The 19,086-nt window shown below is 36.6% G+C and overlaps 2 protein-coding genes across 2 annotated transcripts; one reads left to right on the top strand and one right to left on the bottom strand.

Moving 5' to 3' along the window:
* Window positions 1-1,758: 1,758 nt before the first annotated feature.
* LOC119996932 (protein ALP1-like) lies at window positions 1,759-3,047 on the top strand. Its single transcript, XM_038843712.1, has 2 exons — window positions 1,759-2,515; window positions 2,581-3,047. Exons 1-2 carry the CDS (start codon window positions 1,759-1,761, stop codon window positions 3,045-3,047), a joined length of 1,224 nt encoding a protein of 407 aa, XP_038699640.1.
* A 10,652-nt stretch (window positions 3,048-13,699) lies between these two features.
* LOC119996126 lies at window positions 13,700-18,549 on the bottom strand. The gene is made up of 3 exons (XM_038842655.1): window positions 18,338-18,549; window positions 15,347-15,549; window positions 13,700-14,353 (listed from the first exon to the last, which is right to left on the bottom strand). Exons 1-3 carry the CDS (start codon window positions 18,431-18,433, stop codon window positions 14,011-14,013), a joined length of 642 nt encoding a protein of 213 aa, XP_038698583.1. The 5' UTR covers window positions 18,434-18,549; the 3' UTR covers window positions 13,700-14,010.
* Between the last annotated feature and the right edge of the window lie 537 nt (window positions 18,550-19,086).

Here is a 19,086-nt window from a genome sequence, read left to right as displayed (position 1 = left end):
TGAATGTAATGTGCAATTTTCTTTAGTAATCATGCTTTATGAAAATGAGTGTGCAGTGTTGAAGTGTTATCCGTATAACAATAGATATTACCGAATATTGAACTTTGACTTTGAGTCTGTAGAGTGTAAAAGGAACCAAGACTCATCAGTGCAACTTTTTGATACATATCACAGATTCAACATTAGTCTAGTTTAATGTATTGATCAGTCTTCTTTGTTAAACAGGACGAGAATCATATCTTATTCAATGTAATGATCACCCTTTATATGTCCAATGTGTTTCAATGATTGAATTTCCAAATGTTTTATTCTATGACTGGTTTTTCTGCTCACCATCTAATTGCATAGCTCATCTTGGTTGTGATATGTTCATTTTAACTTACATTTGACAGCAATATTCTCTCTTTGATACTAGTTTAGGAAATGAGTAAGAAAGGGAAAGAAAGTTTGATAGAGGGAGATGCACAATTTAAATGGGATATTCAAACCACCAAAATATTCCTAGATATGCTGTATGAGTGGAGAAAGAAAAATGTTGGTCAAATGAAGTGGGATAAGATTGCTGAAGAATTTAAGGTTGTAAGTGGTAAAAATTGTACCATGCAAAAATTGAAACGAAGCACGACAACGTGAAACAGAATTGGCAGCTGTTCAATAGACTGATGACTGTTGAGACAGATTTGGGGTTCAATTTTGAGACTGAAAAGGTTGAGGCCACTAAAGATTGGTGGGCAGCTAGAATTCAGGTGGCTGTCATTTATGTATAATTATTTATTTCATAATGTCAATCTAAAAATATGTATTGAGATCCTAATTTATATGTCCAATTTGTAGGAGAATATCAACTTTAAGAAGTTTAAGAATGGAGGCTTTCAACTCCGTGAGGAGCAAGATAAGCTTTGGGGGAGTAGCTCTGCCAATGGTGAGAACTGTGTATCTCCACATATCGTATTGGACAATGACTTCATACAGTTATTTGGAGCTGATTGTTACACTCCAAGTCCAGTAGACTCAAACTATGACAGGTTTGTTGATGAGTTCTCCACTGGTTCATCACCAGTGAAGGCTAGCACACCCACCCCTGGATCTACTAATACTGGGGGAAGCAGGAAGAGGAAGAGAATGACACAAGATACCATAGATCCTAAGTTTGACAAGCTGTGCAACAATTGCAAATGGTTTCTGAGAAGCAATTTTCTTATTTATCTACAAAACAAGAATATTATGATGTGAAGAAAGAAGTTGCAAAGAAAGTTGAAAATGTGCATCCTATCCCAGTTGTGCAGCTTGTCCAGCCATTGATGCCTGTGGATCCTTCATATGATGCCTCTGTTAAGGCCCTGGTTGACATGAACATAGCTGCTGAAAATCCAACACTATTTTACTTTTCTGTCCAGCTGTTTAATACCAACAGTCAGAGACAATTTTTCCTTGCATTACTAAAGAGTGCACGACTTGGTTATATTGAGCTATTATTCAAGCAGCATGATGGAAAAGCTCCAATTGGATGATGTATTCTAGGTTGAGATCAATTATTTATATATGTAATTTAGTTGGTTAGATGAACTTGTTAATGTCATTGAAGACAAATTTCGATTTTTAATTTATGTATTGGACAAATGCAGTTATTTTATGTTATGTGAACTGTGATGATTTTATTGATCATTTAAGTACTAGATGATTTATATTACATCTTACTTGGTAATGAAATTTATGAATGACATCTTACATTAATTTCTCTTTTTCCACATCGCAGCAATGAATTCAAGTTCAAGTTCTAGTGATGACGATGACGGTGTTGACCTATCACAAATTTTGTTACTTCATTTCCTCAAGTGCCAGTTTGAGGATAGAGGGTCGATTTCCCGGTCACGAAGAAATATGCAATGTAGAACCTGTACCTTAACAGGCCGTGATTGGGTGGCAGATGTACTTCAAGGTCATCCAGTTCATTATCATGAAGCATTTCGAATGCCGGTTGAGCTATTCCATGCTTTATGTGGAGTTTTACGAGATGATTATGAATTGATTGGTTCGGATAATGTTGGCATTCTGGAGATGGTAGCGATGTTCGTATCAATCTTGGGTCATGCTCAAGCAAATAGGGATATACAAGAGAGGTTTCAACACTCGGGGGAGACAATCAGTCGCCTTTTCCACAAGGTATTGCTAGCGGTATTGAAACTATCTAAGGATATCATTCAACCTAGGGGCAACTCATTACATGAAACGCCAAGGTATATAAGGGAGTATTCCAAAATTTCATATGGTATATGTTTCAAGGATTGCATTGGGGCACTGGATGGGACTCATATTTCGGCAATTGTCGGACCAGAAAATAGACAAAGATATATTGGGAGAAAAGGAGTTGCCACCCAGAATGTTTTAGCAGTGTGTGATTTCAACATGATGTACACTTACATATCTGCAGGATGGGAGGGATCTGCTCATGATAGTAGGGTACTGGAACATTCTCTGCGTGTTGAGCGTATGAAGTTCCCAAAACAACCACCAGGTGAGAATTACGTGTGATAAGTTGTAACTTTATTTTATCACAAGGATATTTATAATTTTTTTTAGGAAAATATTACTTGGTTGATGCCGGATATGCAAATAAGATAGGTTTCCTCGCACCATACAACGGCAAGAGGTATCACGTTCCTGTATTTCAGAATGGAGCACCTGCTTTAGGACCACGTGAAGTATTCAATAAGGCACATGCTCGACTAAGGAATGTCATCGAACGAACATTCGGAGTGACAAAGAAGAAATGGCGGATCCTGAATGCAATGACTTCGTATGACATTAAGGTACAAGCGATGATTGTGATAGCATGCATGGCACTTCACAATTTTATACGCATCCATGCTGTCAATGACGTTGATTTCAATGACATTGGTTCTACGTCTATTGGGGGCGATCATTCGGTGCCGGACCATGTCCATGAAGTTACGGATAATGGAGTTGACGAATATTTGGTCATTGATGATGCTAACATGGCTCAGTTTTGTGATATGCTTGCCGATCAACTATCTAGCGCAATATGAATAATTAATATATTAATTGTATTAATATGATCGTAAAGGGTATGTGAATTTGGATATGTATTTATCAATGTATATGAGACTATGCAGTGTTGAATGAGTTACTGTATTTTTTCAATTTTTTAAAAAATTTTATTATTTTTTTTATGAAAAAAAGTTTTTATTATTTTTTTTATGAAAAAAAGTTTTTATTATTTTTAATTAATTATGCAGTGTTTATAACTTATTTTATGATTTTTTATTACTATTATATAGATTTAAATAGTTATGCCCCTCCATGTAATATACAAGACAATATTAGGACTTTATATTGTTTCAGCAAAAGTGTAACCAAACACTTAACAACATTTCAATAACCATTTATGCTACCATTTATTACAACCATTTATTATCTACAATATATACTAATGACAAAATTGTGCACCAAACGGACCCATAATGATCATTACCACTCTTTCATCAAATAGTGTACCAAACGTACGTGTTATACGAGTTACTAGATATGAACCTAGATATGAGAAATACTATGTCAACTTTGAACCTAGATATGACCTTTAAAATGTTTGAATCTTTAAAAAATATTAGACACAATTATATATAATTTTAAATCTTCTTTCCAATGCAACAAAAATCGTCTTAATAGGAGCTCAAACGAGTGAGTTATGATTGTTCAAACATACTGACATCGAACTCACTAATGTAGAAAATACAGCTCTATTGTGCAAAATTTTGAGTTTTAATTTGATCTTTTCGAATCTTTAGACACAATTCTATGATTTTTTGAGTTTTCTTTCCAATGCCACAAAAATAATCACAATCAGAGATGAAATGAGTAAGTTATGGCTATCCGAATACACTGATTTCAAATCTTATTTGTATTGTTCTAATGTTTATTTGTATGAGTTAATTATTAAGATTAATCCTCCTTTTTTTTTGAAAAAGAGTTGGAGCATCCTTGATTCCATTTAATAACAGTAGCTACAAGAGATCAAACTGGGACAAGTGATCATTAAAGAGATCACTCCTGACAAACAAAAAAATTTCAAGTAACAAGACCAGAAAAGCCAGAGTAATCACAACGGAACAGCATCAAAGGCCAAACTTACTTGTAGAAAATCAAGAGGTACACCACACCAGGAAAAGGGAGAGCCACATAAGGCATGCCTTGCTAACACATGCGCACAACAGTTCAAATCACGACCCACATGTTGTACCGTCCAACTTTCAACAGACTGCAAAAAGAGGAGACCTTCAACTATAGTACGCCAACTTTGCAAGAGTCCACTTCCAGTTATGACTGCTTGGACAATAACTTTAGAGTCCCCTTCCAACACCAACCGATTATAACCCAATTGCCTCCAGAAAAGCCATGGCCTCCGCATCGACAGGTAGCATATCTGACATCCGTGAGCTCATCCCAACAGCTATAAGAAGACCATTTGCATTGTGGGCAAGGAAACCCAATCCAGTGGTGGACGTCAGAGAATGAGAATTGATGGAAGCATCCCAATTAATCTTAAAAAAACCAGGGGGCGGAGGTAACCATTTAGAAGCCGGAGAATGTGAAGGACCCCCCTCACTACTAGAGTCAACAACAATAGACGCCAGACGGGCACAGTTGTACAATTTCAAACATCCTAGCCGACTCCATAGCCGTGGAAGCCACTTGATAGGGATGCAGAAATTCGCCCTTATGAACAAACTCATTTTGTCTCCTCCAGATAGCACACAGCAAACAAGCAAGGACACCAAGGTCCTTTGCCATTAAACACGCAGTCATGGCCTGCCAGAAAGAAGGAAAAGTATCATATGAAGAGGATAATTTCTGCAAAACCACCGACCCATAACAAATAACATCACTCGTAGTTGGACATTCCTACAACACATGCAGAATTGTCTCCGGCAAAGAGAGACATACCGGACACATATCATCACGCAAAACACCTCTCCGCTTAAGATTAAGCTTCGTTGGCAGACCCCCATGAAGAGCACGCCAAAGAAAGATTTTAGTTGAATCACGGACTTTCATAGCCCACAAATGGACCCATACCTCCGAAGAACAGTCACGATGAGAAATAGATGGTTGAGGCCATGAATTAATAGCAATTGCCACGAACTGTATAATAAGCATCATTAGTTTCCATCCCAGTATAATCTATCAGGCAACATACCATTCGGAACTGGCATCCATAGAATCTTCTGAACCGCATGGGGGTGAAAGATATCTCTAATCAAAGAAACATTCCACCACATAGATACAGGATCCACCAATGCGTGCACAAAACTCCATTTATACAGCCCCAAATTTCGTCCCACATCAGAGAAAAAATATGAGATTTCAGCCACTTATATTCCCAAATATGAACATGGTGGCCATCACCTGTCCTCCATCGAAGACCATCTGCTAAGAGACCTCTCATGGAATATAGACTCTGCCAGACAAAAGAAGTATGCGTACCAGGCGGAGCATGCAAGAAGTCTGTATAGCGGTAATACTTGGCCTTGAAAATCTGACTCACCAATGATTGAGGATCAATTATTAGTCTCAACACCTGCTTTGCCAATGACGCGTCCGGAAACCAAGCCCACCTTGTGACTTCGGCAGGCATAATAAATCCCAAGAAACCCAAGCAATCTTCCTGGAATGGTTATTGGAGCCCCACTAGAAATTCTAGATCAGCATATCCAACTCACGGCACAAAGAAACCGGGAACTTGAAGACTTGCATGCTATACGAAGGGATAGCCTGTAGAACTGATTTTATCAGAACCGCTTTCCCCGCCTGAGATAAGAGCTTGTTCTGCCAAGACCCAATTTTTGATCAAAACGTAAGGCTGTTGAACGCGACTTTCCAACCAAAGACGGCAGCCCCAAGTAACGTTCAAAGCATTGTATTTCACAACCTCCAATCAACTGCGACATACATTTCTTAACAAGCATTGGTGGGTATGTTTGCTAAAAAACACAGCAGTCTTAGCCACATTAATAGTTTGCCCAGAGACATTCATATTCTTCCAGAATATTCTTGATGCAAGACCAATCCGCCACCGTAGCCTTGCAAAAAATCATGCAATTATCAACAAAAAATAAGTGAGACAAAGTAATTTGTCCTTGTGGAAATCTGAAGCCCGAGAGACGACCAAGACACACTGCCTGATTAATCTTAGTACTCAAAGCCTCCATACACACAACAAATAATAAAGGGGATAAAGGATCTCCTTGACGTAAACCCCGTTGGGGAAAAATTACATCCCCTTTAACATCATGTAGAATTGTAGAGTAAGTCACGAACGTTACACACAACATAATCCAATTCACCCACGTTTCACAAAAACCCAATTGAACCATAACTTGATGCAAAAAACCCCACTCCTCCTGGTCGTATGCCTTGCTCATATCAAATTTAACAGTCATGTAGTGAGAGTTTGATCCAGCCTTGATATGCATTGAATGAAGAGTTTCATAGGCTATCAAAATGTTATCAGTTATTCACCTACCATGTATGAAGGCGGATTGATTCCCTTTAATAACCGAAGGCAAAACAACACTCAATCTATTAGCAAGAACCTTCGCAATAATTTTGTAAACAACATTACACAGACTAATTGGGCTGAAGTCCATCACCAACTTGGCTTGGGCAGATTTTGGGATGAGAGAAAGTAGAGTAAAATTTATCTCTGCCAAAGAGAAACTGGAATTGAAGAAATTAGTAATAGTCTGAACTATAGCACCCAGGGGCGGATCTAGGAAATGGATTTAGGGGGGGCTTGGTTAGTAGTGCATGTAAAAAGTTATGAGAGGGGAGTTGAAGGTTGACGGGGGTTCGGGGGCAGCTCCCCAGAAAATTTTTTAGGGCATTTAATGAAAAGTGATCGAAAATAAGTAAATATCTATATAATCTTTAAATTAAGTAAACATCTATATAGTATTTAAATTAGACATCAAAATCTACATACTAAAAAGTAACCGGACCGGAATAAATAATCATTTAAGCTATGCTAAATAATTTTTCATTGAGTTGAAATCATCTATCATCATGTATGAGTGTGTAGCAATCAATATTTATTCACTTGTATGAGTATGAGTGCATATCAATCAATAATTATTATTTAGTAATTAACCATACCTATTGTAAAACTATTAGAAAATTTTAAATAAGTGGATATAATTTGAAATTTGGTTATTTAGTAATATATATGTTTTTTTTTTAAAATGTGAGGGTGGGCTTGAGCCCACCCTATGCTAAGCATAGATCCGCCCCTGATAGCACCTCCAACTATCCCCCAATTATGCTGATAAAAAACGGAAGGGTAACCATCTGGCCCAGGAGCTTTTGAAGGTTCAATTTGACATAAAGCGTTCCAAATCTCGTCCGAACTCACAGGTCAATAGCGCTGATCAACCAGCCGACCCATGCCTTCCAAAAAAGAAGAAGCATCTGTATAACCATTACTTGAAAACAAACAAGAAAAAAAGGAGTGAAAAGCAGCAATTGGTCACCATCCGCTTCATTTTGAACACCATTATCATCGTACAATACAGGAATTATATTCATATGCCATCGCTGGCGTATGGATTGATGAAAGAATTAAATATTCCGATCACCATCCCGCAGCCAATGTTGCTTGCCACATTGTTGCAACACAACAACCTCGATTTCCTGCTCTCGTGCAATAAGATTTCGCAACATAGCAATAGTTGGCTGGTTATCCGAAGACTCGTTCTGAATTCCACCCCTAATGACTGTTCCAACTTCTTACTGTTTGCTACACTATCTTGAGACTTCTTCACCACCCAACGTTGGATCAATTTTTGACAGCCAATCAAATTGTGGACAATGGGTCCAAAGGAAGCAACATCCAGTGAAACATTCCTCCAATGTGAACCAACAATAACACGACACTCCTCGTGAGCACCCCAATAATTGACTTATTGACATATTGAAACCTCCTTGCTGGTCGTTGAAGTGAACTAGAGGAACAACTCCAAGAGACATATAGACAGCAATGATCCGATGACACAGTAGGAAAAGAATGAACATCAAAGGACTGTAATAATGATAACCATGCTGCATTACCCAATGCCTGATCTAACTGTTCTTTAACAAAGTACGCAAAATCAGTCCGTTTGTTACTCCAAGTGTACTTCAAACCACGGTAACCCAAATCCTTCAAGTAAGTTTCGTCAATTACATTGGTAAAATCTTCAATATACTTGAAATATGGGGGAGCTCCACCACTCTTCTCAGACCAAGAGGTAATGGAATTGAAATCACCAACACAAAGCCAAGGGGAGGACGGAAGAGGCGCAAAATGACGAAGGAGGTCCCAAACTGCTTGCCTTTGAATCGCCATAGGAGGGCCATAAAAGCCAGTCAAAAACCAATCTTTATACAAAGAGAGATCAGACACCTTCATATGAATATGATTCCTAGAGTAGTGAAGAATCTCCTAATGTAAATGAGATTTCCATAAAACCGACAAACCACCACCTGTACCATTATTGAAGACTTGGAGTCCTCTAGAATTGGAGAAGGTCCAAAATCATCACCGAAACCCTCCGAAGACGGTATCACCACCGATGAGGAGCAGTTAGTGGCAGTTTTGGAAACCAAACGGCAGTTAATAGTAACAACCGGTCCATCCTTTTGATGTACAGCAGTTGAGAGAGCAGTTTCCCGAGTGGTTACTCCCCCCACAACTGCCTCCGGATTGGTCTCAACTGGATTTTCTGACGGCTCCCACTGTGGTTCTCCAGCAGAGGTGAATGGACGTCGTGGCGGAAGGGATGGTTTTGACAGAAAAGTGTATAGTACCCGATTTTCGTCCGGCCCAAAAAAATAGAAAAATAGAAAAATTAAAAATATGAAATCCAAAATAAAAATTAAATGAAGGAAAATGAAACCCAAACTTGTGTCTTTGCTTAAAAGCCTTCCTAAGTTTTGGCCCAATTATCAAAAACAAAACCCTAGAAAATATCTAGAGAATAAAAATAAATTAAATGAAAAAAAATAAAAGTGGAAAAGACCAAAAAGAATAGTCACCTTGGTTAAAAGGAAAGAAAAAGTAAGGGTAAAAGGGACAAATTGAAAGAACTAGGGTTTTAGGAGATGAGGTCTCATTCTCTCTTAATATAAAAGGTAAGGTAGCATTCTTTGAGAAAAGAGGAGGAAGCAGCCGCACAACAAAAAACAAAGAGAACACAAGAGAGCAGCCGACAGAGGAGGAAAAAAGAAAAAAGAGAGAAGAAAAAGTCAAGAGATAAGAAAAAGGGTTTTTGAGTGATTGAGAGGTGGAAAAGAAGGAAGGTAGCGACAAAACCATACAAAGAAGAGAGGAAAAAGAGAAAGGGGGTTTCATCTTCTCCATTTCCATTTCTTTGAGAAGGTAGCGATTCACTAATGTTTTGATTCGAATATGATTCCACTTTCTTGTTTTTGTTATCTTGATCTCTGGTTTTGCACCTGTTGGATTCCACATCTAAGAGAACAATAATCGGCACACATTTCTGTCATTATTCTGGTTTTATTTCTTCTCGGCATCTCTCTAGGTCTATTTTTCTGGTTGTATTTTTCTGTTTCTATCATGGCATTATCTGGTTGTATACTTCTAAGAAGGCGGTAGCTTATACTCCCTGATTGATGTTTGGATTGGATACGCTGGGTTGATGTTTGGTTACTCATAATCAGGTCAATGTACTGTGCTATATGCTGTATGTATCTGGTGAATATACCATGTTCATGTTGATTTTTGATGTCTGGTTATGATGTATTGTGTTGATGCCCGGTGTGATGGCTGGTGTGTGATGCTAGATCTTGAAACCTGGTTTAGATAAAATTATGCTGATAATGATGGATGATTGTGCTATTAAAGATTGAGGTTATGTTCATATTTATATTGACTTTCTGAGTTTAAATCCTTGATGAATCATGCTTCAAGTGTTTCTGTGTGTGTGTATATATATGGTGTGCGTGTGTATATATATACAGTATATGTATTCGTATATATTGTACACAGTTTGCAAGTTTGTGTGTGCTTGTAGTATATATACAGTATATATGTGAGCAAGGTTTAGGATTTGTATGTATGTTTATATGTATTGAGGGCCCGAATACACATGTCTATAGGTGTGTGTATAGATATGTACAGTGTGTGTGTGTGTATATGTAGTGGGTTTGTGTGTGTATGTGTATATGCGTTTGTATATGTATGCCAGTTTATATATGTGTTTGTATATATACCCGTTTGTATGTTTGTATATGTGTCTCTATATGTTTATAATGTATATGGGTATGTATGCTTAATTTAATTTGAATTTTTATGTTTGAATATCCATTTGACCCCTTTTTTTTTCGTGTTTGATGTTGGGGCTTGGACCGGGCTTGATCCCACTTGGGCCGAAGGGCAAATTTAGAGGATTTGAATCGGATTTGAGCATTGGCCTTCATGGGTTATATTTGTATTTATTTTTTAGTTTTGTACATAATTATAAAGTGTAAACTTTGTAATAGTGTAATAAAAATATTGGAAAGTGCATACATAAATATTTTAGGGTGCTAGAAGCATATAGACATTAGGAAATGATTTTTGTGAATGATGATTGCATTAGAATGCATGTTTAGGACTTTGATTTCTCACACTATGCCATGATGCTTAGATATATGCTAGGATTGTTTGAATGCCATGAAAATAAATGCAACACGTTAGTCATTAGAATTAATCCAAGCCGTCTCACTTTAATAAACACACTAAGATTAACTTATGGAACCTTTATGTTTTGTTTAACTACCAAGGAGCCTTCAAGATATTGGGGTTCCATTGGCATTCATCCAAAACATTTGGATTTCATGGACCCGGAAAACAAATATGTTTTTAGGGATTAGGAGAATTTATTTAAGGACCCAAAGGGGGGTTTAAAGATATTTGGCCCGTCCGATGGGCTTTAAATGGATTCTTTCTTTTCTCATGAAGAACATAATTGTGAGTAAGACTTGAATTGAATCTTTTTCATTGATTGTGGGCCTTTTTGGTGCATCAACCAAGTTTCCAAAAATCTCTTCTCCAAAACCCATTCCAATACCCATTCCAATGTTCCTATCCAAATAGCCTCTTTTTCAAATCATCAAAAACATCAAAACCCACTCCGATATGGATTTTTTCATCCAAGACCAAGTTAAACATTTTTGGCCAAGCCGGGAATGGCTATAGTGATCCCGTGCACCTTTTTTGTCAACAACCACTTCAAGTGGAGTCTTTTATTTAACATTTTTTACCAAGCCGGGAATGGCCATAGTGATCCTTTGCACCCTCTTTTTTATTAAAAAACCATTCCAAGTGGAGTTTCCTATTAAATATTTTTGGCCAAGCCAGGAATGACCATAGTGATCCCGTGCACCTTTTTATTTCAAAAACCACTTCAAGTGGAGTTTTTTATCAAACATTTTTGGCCAAGCCGGGAAAGACCATAGTGATCCCGTGTACCCTTTTTTTTTATCAAAGACCACTTCAAGTGGAGTTTTTTTTAAATATTTTTGGCCAAGCCGGGAATGGCCATAGTGATCCCGTGCACCCTTTTTCCTTCTTTTTTATCAAAACCCATAAAAATAAGATTTTTAAAATAAAATCTTGGTCTAACATTAATGGAACATTTCCACCCATTTGATAATACATGATTTTCCGGGCATATGGAAAACTCATTAAAAAATTTGGGACATACAATCATTTCTCAAAACAAAGTAGAGTCAAATAGGAAAACATTTTTGAAGGTAACCGTTTCGGGAGTTGTGAGGTGCCTAACACCTTCCCCATGCTCAATAGACCTCCTTACCCACTTTTCTCGTAGACCAAAATGGATGTCCAATTGCATCCTAAAAATCAATTGGTGACGACTTCATTGTTTTTTATGCCGGTTGCTTCAAAGTGGAGTCCACACGCAACCACGACCCATATTGTTCCGCCAGTCCAATCTTATGAAGACGACGATCAATCAGAGTTGGGCAACCCCATAGGCCGTGAATAATTCTTCCCTATTGGTAGCAAATCCAAGGCAAATTCTCATACTTGAAACCAACCGTAATATCTTTATCACCACAATGAATGCGCTTGCCTCGCAGTAAAGGTGGCAAAATAGAGACCCAGACCCGGATTCGGAGATAAGGACCCCAACCTGAACCATATGTCAGAGTATCCACATCTTCAACTCGCCCAGTTGAACTCCCAATAAGAGTGCCAAAATCAGAATTCATGGCCAGAAGTAGTAAATTGTGAATCTGCACCCAGAATAATTCTTCCGTACAAAGCAACTCAGAAAAGGTCAAGGAACCATCAAACTACTTCAACGCAAACAGAACCCTATCAAAAGCACAAGACCTTCCCAACAATACTCGTTCCTTATCATGTTTTCATGCAAAAGTGATCACAAACACATTATTACCACACTCTAGAAAAGTAGGTTGAGCACTAACTCGCCATATATCCTTAAAGTTTTGATACAAAACTTTCTTCGAAATAGGCCAATCCAGGAACAATTGGCCAATTAGGCTAAACTCAACCTTTTGTTGTAGAAAGGTGAGATGTTGATCATCACAAATAATCACAGACTCCTCTTCATCCGTAAGTCGAAAATCCGACCAGTGAGAGACAATATTATCCATGAATGCCAAGGAAAACTTCACTGAGGGATCAGAGAAACTTAACTTTCAACCTCAATCGCCAGAGCGAAAACCAGAGAGAAGACACCAAGTTTGTCGTTCGCATATATAGTGGCCTAGTTTGATAAAGTTTTTTCAATAATGTAGTAGATATGCCAGTAAAAATGGTGGTAACAGAAATGTTAAAAAATTTTAGTAGTAGATATGCTCCTTGAATGTTTTGGTAGTGTTTGGTTAAGATTTTGTTGGTAACATTATTTTTTCTATGTAGTATATTGTGATAAATTAGGTGCAAAGGTATTATACATCTTAATTGTAATAGAGAAATATACTTGTATCCAAACATAAAAATTAATTTATAAAATTAATATAATAAATTAAATATACTTCAAATAAATTAAGCTTCTCTGTCGTCAATAACGCGTTTCTTCCTCTAATGATATGAGGGTATAATTGGAATAAACTTAATTTGATAGGGACAAAACAGAGAAAAGCTTGTGAAATGCTGGTTGTTAAAAATTTTAGCATTTGAGATGTAGTATAAATGCTACATAAAATCTATTGGATTATATACTCGAAAATTGTTGTTTGGATGACTACAAACATTTATACTAGCAAGTAGTATAAATGCTAGTAAAAAAATTGTTTCAAACGGGGCCATTATTAATCTTTTACATTTAATCTCTTGATAAAAAATTTTCCTTTAAATATATTTTTTTGAAACATTTTTAATTACGCACACAGAAATTTCTTAACTAACGATAGGGTAAATTAGTTAAGAATCCAATGAGTATCAAACAAGACCTTCCAAATCTATGAGGTTTATCGAGGCTATCACCCAGGTTTATAAAAGTAGGTACAATGTTAAATAAGAGTAAAAAATTAGGTAGTACAAATTTCATTTCACACTTTAACATAATATAATCATCCATCTTACTAATCTCAAGGGAGAATAAACCTTTATCAAAGACAATGGACCTTGAGCTGAATTTCCAGGAAACAAAGCTGACAAAATTTCAGGATTTAATTTCCAATTAATTGTAGAATCCACTAAAAGAAACTTAAAAGGGTGTTCACCCCCAAAATATAGTCTAAACTCAATATTTGGGAAAATCCGAATCCCTATTTTACATATTCCTGAGTTTTCATCCTTCTTGAAGCTGTATGAAACTTAAGAGATACATCCAGCTTATACATCTATACATACAATCTAAGAAACTCCATTATATCAAACCATAAACCAAGATCAACATTTGAAATGATCACATGTTTCTATGAATAGGACGATCTGCAAGTTTCGAACGAAACGTCTACTGATCAAGTGAACTGTCGTCTCATATAAGTATCTTCATGTACAAAAACAGGTTCTTGATTGCGGGGTGGTGGGAATTGGTGTTGTCCCATTGCAATGCCACCTTGGCCAGGAACCGAGGGAGTGCCTCCTACCCAAAAGTCACTGCCATCCTTAGCCGAGTTTAAGGTGAGATAATAGACAATTCCTAGTGCAGAACTTGCAAAGGCCAAGATTGCACCTCCAGCAAAGACACCGGGTTTTACGACATAGCAGTAATAGTTTCCGAAATACATGCTCTCTTCACCATGTTGATCATTGAGGGCAGCACCAGTTAGCAGAAGTAGAAATGCGATAACAAATGTGAACCTGAATGTGCATAGAACAGAGTGTTATGTGAGATGTAGGTGAACACGAAAAAGAAATGTTATTTACGGACACAATACATTACAATGCTACATGTCAAGTAGTCGCTAAAACTAAACAAAAGCTAAGATTGATGTCCGAAAATGTATAGGATAGGCATGCTTGAGCTTCAGATTTGGTATTCATGAACCAATATCACGGGTCATCTTAGGACTTGACCATGTTTCTTAAAGCCTCAGCACAGTGCACTACCCACAAGTACTCATTCCAGTATAGTGTATACACTAAACTATTCACCGCACAGCTTAAATTTACTTGTCTTAGATTCAAAAGATGGAAATAACTGGTTTCCCAACTAATAAACAAGAAGAATGTCAACAACCAAGCAACTAATTTCTGAGGGGGAAAAAACACAAGTGATTTTTAGATGTCGGATGCAGGAATTTATGTATGACATCAATCTCAGAAGAATCTAAAATAGTAAAACACTAGGAATTTATTTTTAGACGATAAACCCCCATGCCATACTTAATAAAATAGAAAATATCAGTGTACATATGACAGTTAAAGACTGGTCTGTCTCTAACAATAAATAGGCAGCAATAAGAATAAAAAATCGATGTATGAAATAACAAAAATGACAGTCTGGCAACTAAGTATGCAGCTTGAAAATCAAGATCCAAAATAATATTATTATAACAGTGTCATACACAATCCATCATTGTTGAAGAATGAATTATAATTTGGACATGGATAATGGTGATTTCTTTTAGCTCCAATTTGATACATTTTCAGAGTACTAAAAGAAACAAACTGGAATGAGCAGGAGAGGTCCCATTGAGTGACATAGTGGGAAGGAAAGCCAAGTTTGCTTCTAGCCGTTAAAATGAATGAAAATTACAGTAGTTGTAAATTAATACAATCAAGACTACTATTGATAACAAAGCTAAAAATATGGGAAAAAATATCATATGGCACTTCAGAATTCAGATTTACCAGGAAAGAGCAAAGCAGATTAAGGCTATCCTCCAATTACGATTTGAAGGATAAGGACTTCTCCTGCAACAAATACACCCGGTGGCAGCATTTATTATTATTTGAGCCACCATGAGTGACACAGCTGCTGTTAAGCCAAGACCAAGGGCAGATGTCCGAGGATATGAACATTGAGTGGGAGAAATAAACTGAACCTCAGAACCCTGCAGGATCGAAATGGAAAAAGGCGTGAAACCATATTAGAAATGAGGTAAACAATGCCGATTCCCACTCTCTAACGAGGATGGTAGAGGACCAAAGTCAACCATCAAAAATGGAACTCCCAATCATCAAATTTGTCTGAAAATAATTGACCATATACATTCTAGGATTGTAGAAAATTATAAAACTGCCAACCTTCATCCACAAGACTTGGTCCGCCCTTCGATCTGTGTTGAATGTTGAAAATTTTCCATCTTTTTATTTTATTTCATTGTTCATGCCAAGTTTTCTCGTACTTTCAATGATCACCATATTTTTTCCTTCCTTTCATAACTCAATTATTTTATACAATAGTGCGTAGTTCATACACTCCATATATAGTTTCCATAGTCTTAGAACCAATTATTTTTCTAAGTGCGCCATCGGAAAAATACATTCAAGTCTCAGTTTGGACAGACAGGTGGAAATGAACCTTGTGGTCAAAGTTCTAGCATACACTCAGCCTAGTATAAAGCAGGGGTTGGGAAAAAGGGGAAACAAAAGAAAGATTGGTAGAGACGATAACGCAAGGAGAAGACTACTAGCAAAAATACTGCGGAAGAAATTGTCGTGTATATGGGAGCCAATCCATGAACTGACTCAAGTCCAAAAGCATCAGAGCTCAGGTACTTGAGCCCTCTAATATATAACTGACAACTTGACAGGAAAAAAAATATAGTTTTTTAATTGAAACTAAATTACACTCATATTCTATAACGCTACCATTTTGCAGTATCCTCAAGGGGCAATACTAGCAGCTTCTCTAACACCCCAGGATATTGTTTCTGTGCTTCGAACCCAAGATGCTTAGGCTGCAATGAAGCAACCTAACTACTGCATCTAGACCCACCGTCAATAACTTTTAATAAAGCTAATAATAATAGTGCTACAATCCAGTCGATTAAAAATTCCAGTAATGTTCAGCAATACTAATGGATTAGTATTTAATATCTACAGCAGAAACTCTAAAGTATCAATTTTCACATGCATTAGACAATAGTCCTTTTCTGCTCCGTTTGGTAAGGCGAATAAGTAAGAGGATTAGACTGTATTTGACTAAAATAGTCCAATCCAGTGTTTGGCACAGGTCCAAAAATGGGATATAATTAGTTTGTCTTATTATCCCCTCATTCCATCTTAGCACAAAAATAATCTCTCCGTTTTGTATGGGATATGTATAGTCCCACTTCCACCATTTTTTTCATTAGATTTTGTAAAACTTCCTATTAATTGAACTTTTAGCTTTGTAAAGAAAGTGAAAAAACTACATTCTATAATCGCATCCGATGTTTTTATCCCCCAATACCAAACAAAGGATAATTTCAATCCACTGTAATACAATCCAATCTAGTCCATTGTTGTCTAGTTCTATCCAATCCCACGTGCCAAACACAGCCTTCAAGTACAAACTGCATGTCATATAATTAATTTAGTTATGAGTTATGACTGGTGTCTTTCTTTTCATTTCTCTTTCTTTCTTTTTTTTTTAATGTAAAAGAAAACTATAGAAGCACCAAGTATATGCATAATGACAAGCGAATACAATAGGAAAAACAAAGAAAATAGACCAAGGGATACATCAATAAGAATGGCAAGATTTAATGTCTCTAAGAACTCAGGACTTGATAGAGCTAAGCCAATGATCTAAAAAGAAAGAAAAAATCAGACCCCTTTGCCACATGTCTTAGAAATTCAAACAGCAAGTACAAAAATCTGATGCCAAATATTTTCTACACGTAATTTCTACCTGGAAATGATAATAATCATTCAGCAACATCTGCTGCAACAATTCTAGTTAATTACTTCCAGCATCCCTATATTGAAAGACTTGATATGTCTTATCATCAGAAGATCTTTGCTAAATACACCCTTGTGTAATAAAGCTTTGCAAAGAAAGCAAACTGCAGGACAAACCCAAATCGGCCCTTCATTTTTTCGTCTTCCATGAGCAATTCACAATATATCACGTAAAAGAGATGTCAAGAGATTATGGATCACTTGACAATTTGACTGGGGCAAAAATACAGGAACAATATATTTTACATTATGATGACGTCTCCCACTTTGCTAAGCTCTCAAATATTCATACTAATCCAGAAATATGTGAAAAAGCATAGACGCACAGTCAAACAGTTTCAAGTTTCAACAATTTAATGCATTCAAGAAGAAATAGTATGCTCCAGTTCGATCTTTACAGAGCTCAACCTTTACCTAGCTCGACCTAGCTAGATTAATGGAGGCATGAACATCAACTTGTCTTCTTCAGAATTTTCACTTTTCCAATGACTTCTAGTAATCTCTTGCTTTCATGAACCACGAATATTTACTGAATTTTCAGTGAAGAAATTGCAGTTGACAATCATAAGTTCCTTTTCTCTCTTATTATATTTTGAGTAACAATTTGCTCAGCCTTCAGACAAAGCAACCAGAAGAGACTCCAAAACAAACAGCGTGAAATGAACACCCATTTCAAAGAAGCACATAAGTAACCACAAAAATCAATAGAAATTTCAATATCCGGGCTGTTTTTTTTTTTTTTTCCCCCTTCAATTTTAACCTACCTAGAAGAATAGAAAATGATTCTATTCACATCTAAGACTGCTTACTCATATACCCAACAACTATGTCACACTTAGCCCAATCCACTTTAAGAACCCATAAAAATTTCTCCAGTATTCTTGAAAGAACGATTTCAGAGAAACCCATTTAAATAAGGACTCAGAAAATTAAAAAGAGCAAAAGAATTAATACCTTAATCCTGGTAGCCTCCGCAGCAAAACCTGTAACGGCCGATAAAAGCCCCAGCAGACCCACTATACCGCACAACACTATAGCCTTCCTCTCCATCTCTCTATCTGTCTATGTCTCTCTCTCAATACGCAAAGTAGTTGCGAAGTGCGAACTGTTTTAATGTCCGAAGCAAATGCGTAAAGTTGGTGGAGTTCTGTGTCAAAAAAAGATGAAAAAAGCCTCCAACAAGGATGATGATGCCTACTATGGTAAAGGGCATAACTGGAATTTTAAAAAGAATAGAATAATTAGGAACAAAAGTACAGCATGTGATATATATATGGACTACCATGTTCTTATGTGCGCATTAACTTTACGCACTTATTTTTTCATAGATACAGCTGGTTCTACAACAAATGTGTGATCCCATTTTTATTGTGCTTTATTACAACCATTTAATTTATCAAAAATTCTCCTATGTTAACCAAAAGTGCAAACAAAAAATGTGAACTTAAATCCAATTATTGTAATAAAACAAAATGAAAGTGGGGATCACATATTTTCTATGGAATCCGTCACATTTATGGTTAAAAAACAAGTTTACACTTTTAATTCATATAGGAGAATTTATATAACCAACTTTGTGAATTTGTTTTTAATCATAAATGCGGTGGGTCCCATAGCAAATATGTGGCTCCCACTTTTATTGTGTTTTATTACAATCATTGAATTTTGTGTTGACAAAGTTGGTTCAGACTTTTGTTTCACAT

This window comes from Tripterygium wilfordii, chromosome 4 (genome assembly GCF_013401445.1).
Source record: "Tripterygium wilfordii isolate XIE 37 chromosome 4, ASM1340144v1, whole genome shotgun sequence".
Lineage (NCBI taxonomy): Eukaryota > Viridiplantae > Streptophyta > Magnoliopsida > Celastrales > Celastraceae > Tripterygium > Tripterygium wilfordii.
This window is presented reverse-complemented; position numbering and strand designations above follow the sequence as displayed.

What these genes read in the sequence shown, in the direction of transcription:
- LOC119996126 (XM_038842655.1), bottom strand. Translation starts at nt 18,433, where the DNA reads ATGGAGAGGAAGGCTATAGTGTTGTGCGGTATAGTGGGTCTGCTGGGG. An exon ending in CGGAGGCTACCAGGATTAAG is followed by an intron (nt 15,550 to 18,337) that starts GTATTAATTCTT and finishes TCGATCCTGCAG; the next exon opens with GGTTCTGAGGTTCAGTTTAT. An exon ending in ATCTGCTTTGCTCTTTCCTG is followed by an intron (nt 14,354 to 15,346) that starts GTAAATCTGAAT and finishes ATGCACATTCAG; the next exon opens with GTTCACATTTGTTATCGCAT.
- LOC119996932 (XM_038843712.1), top strand. Translation starts at nt 1,759, where the DNA reads ATGAATTCAAGTTCAAGTTCTAGTGATGACGATGACGGTGTTGACCTA. An exon ending in GTTCCCAAAACAACCACCAG is followed by an intron (nt 2,516 to 2,580) that starts GTGAGAATTACG and finishes AATTTTTTTTAG; the next exon opens with GAAAATATTACTTGGTTGAT.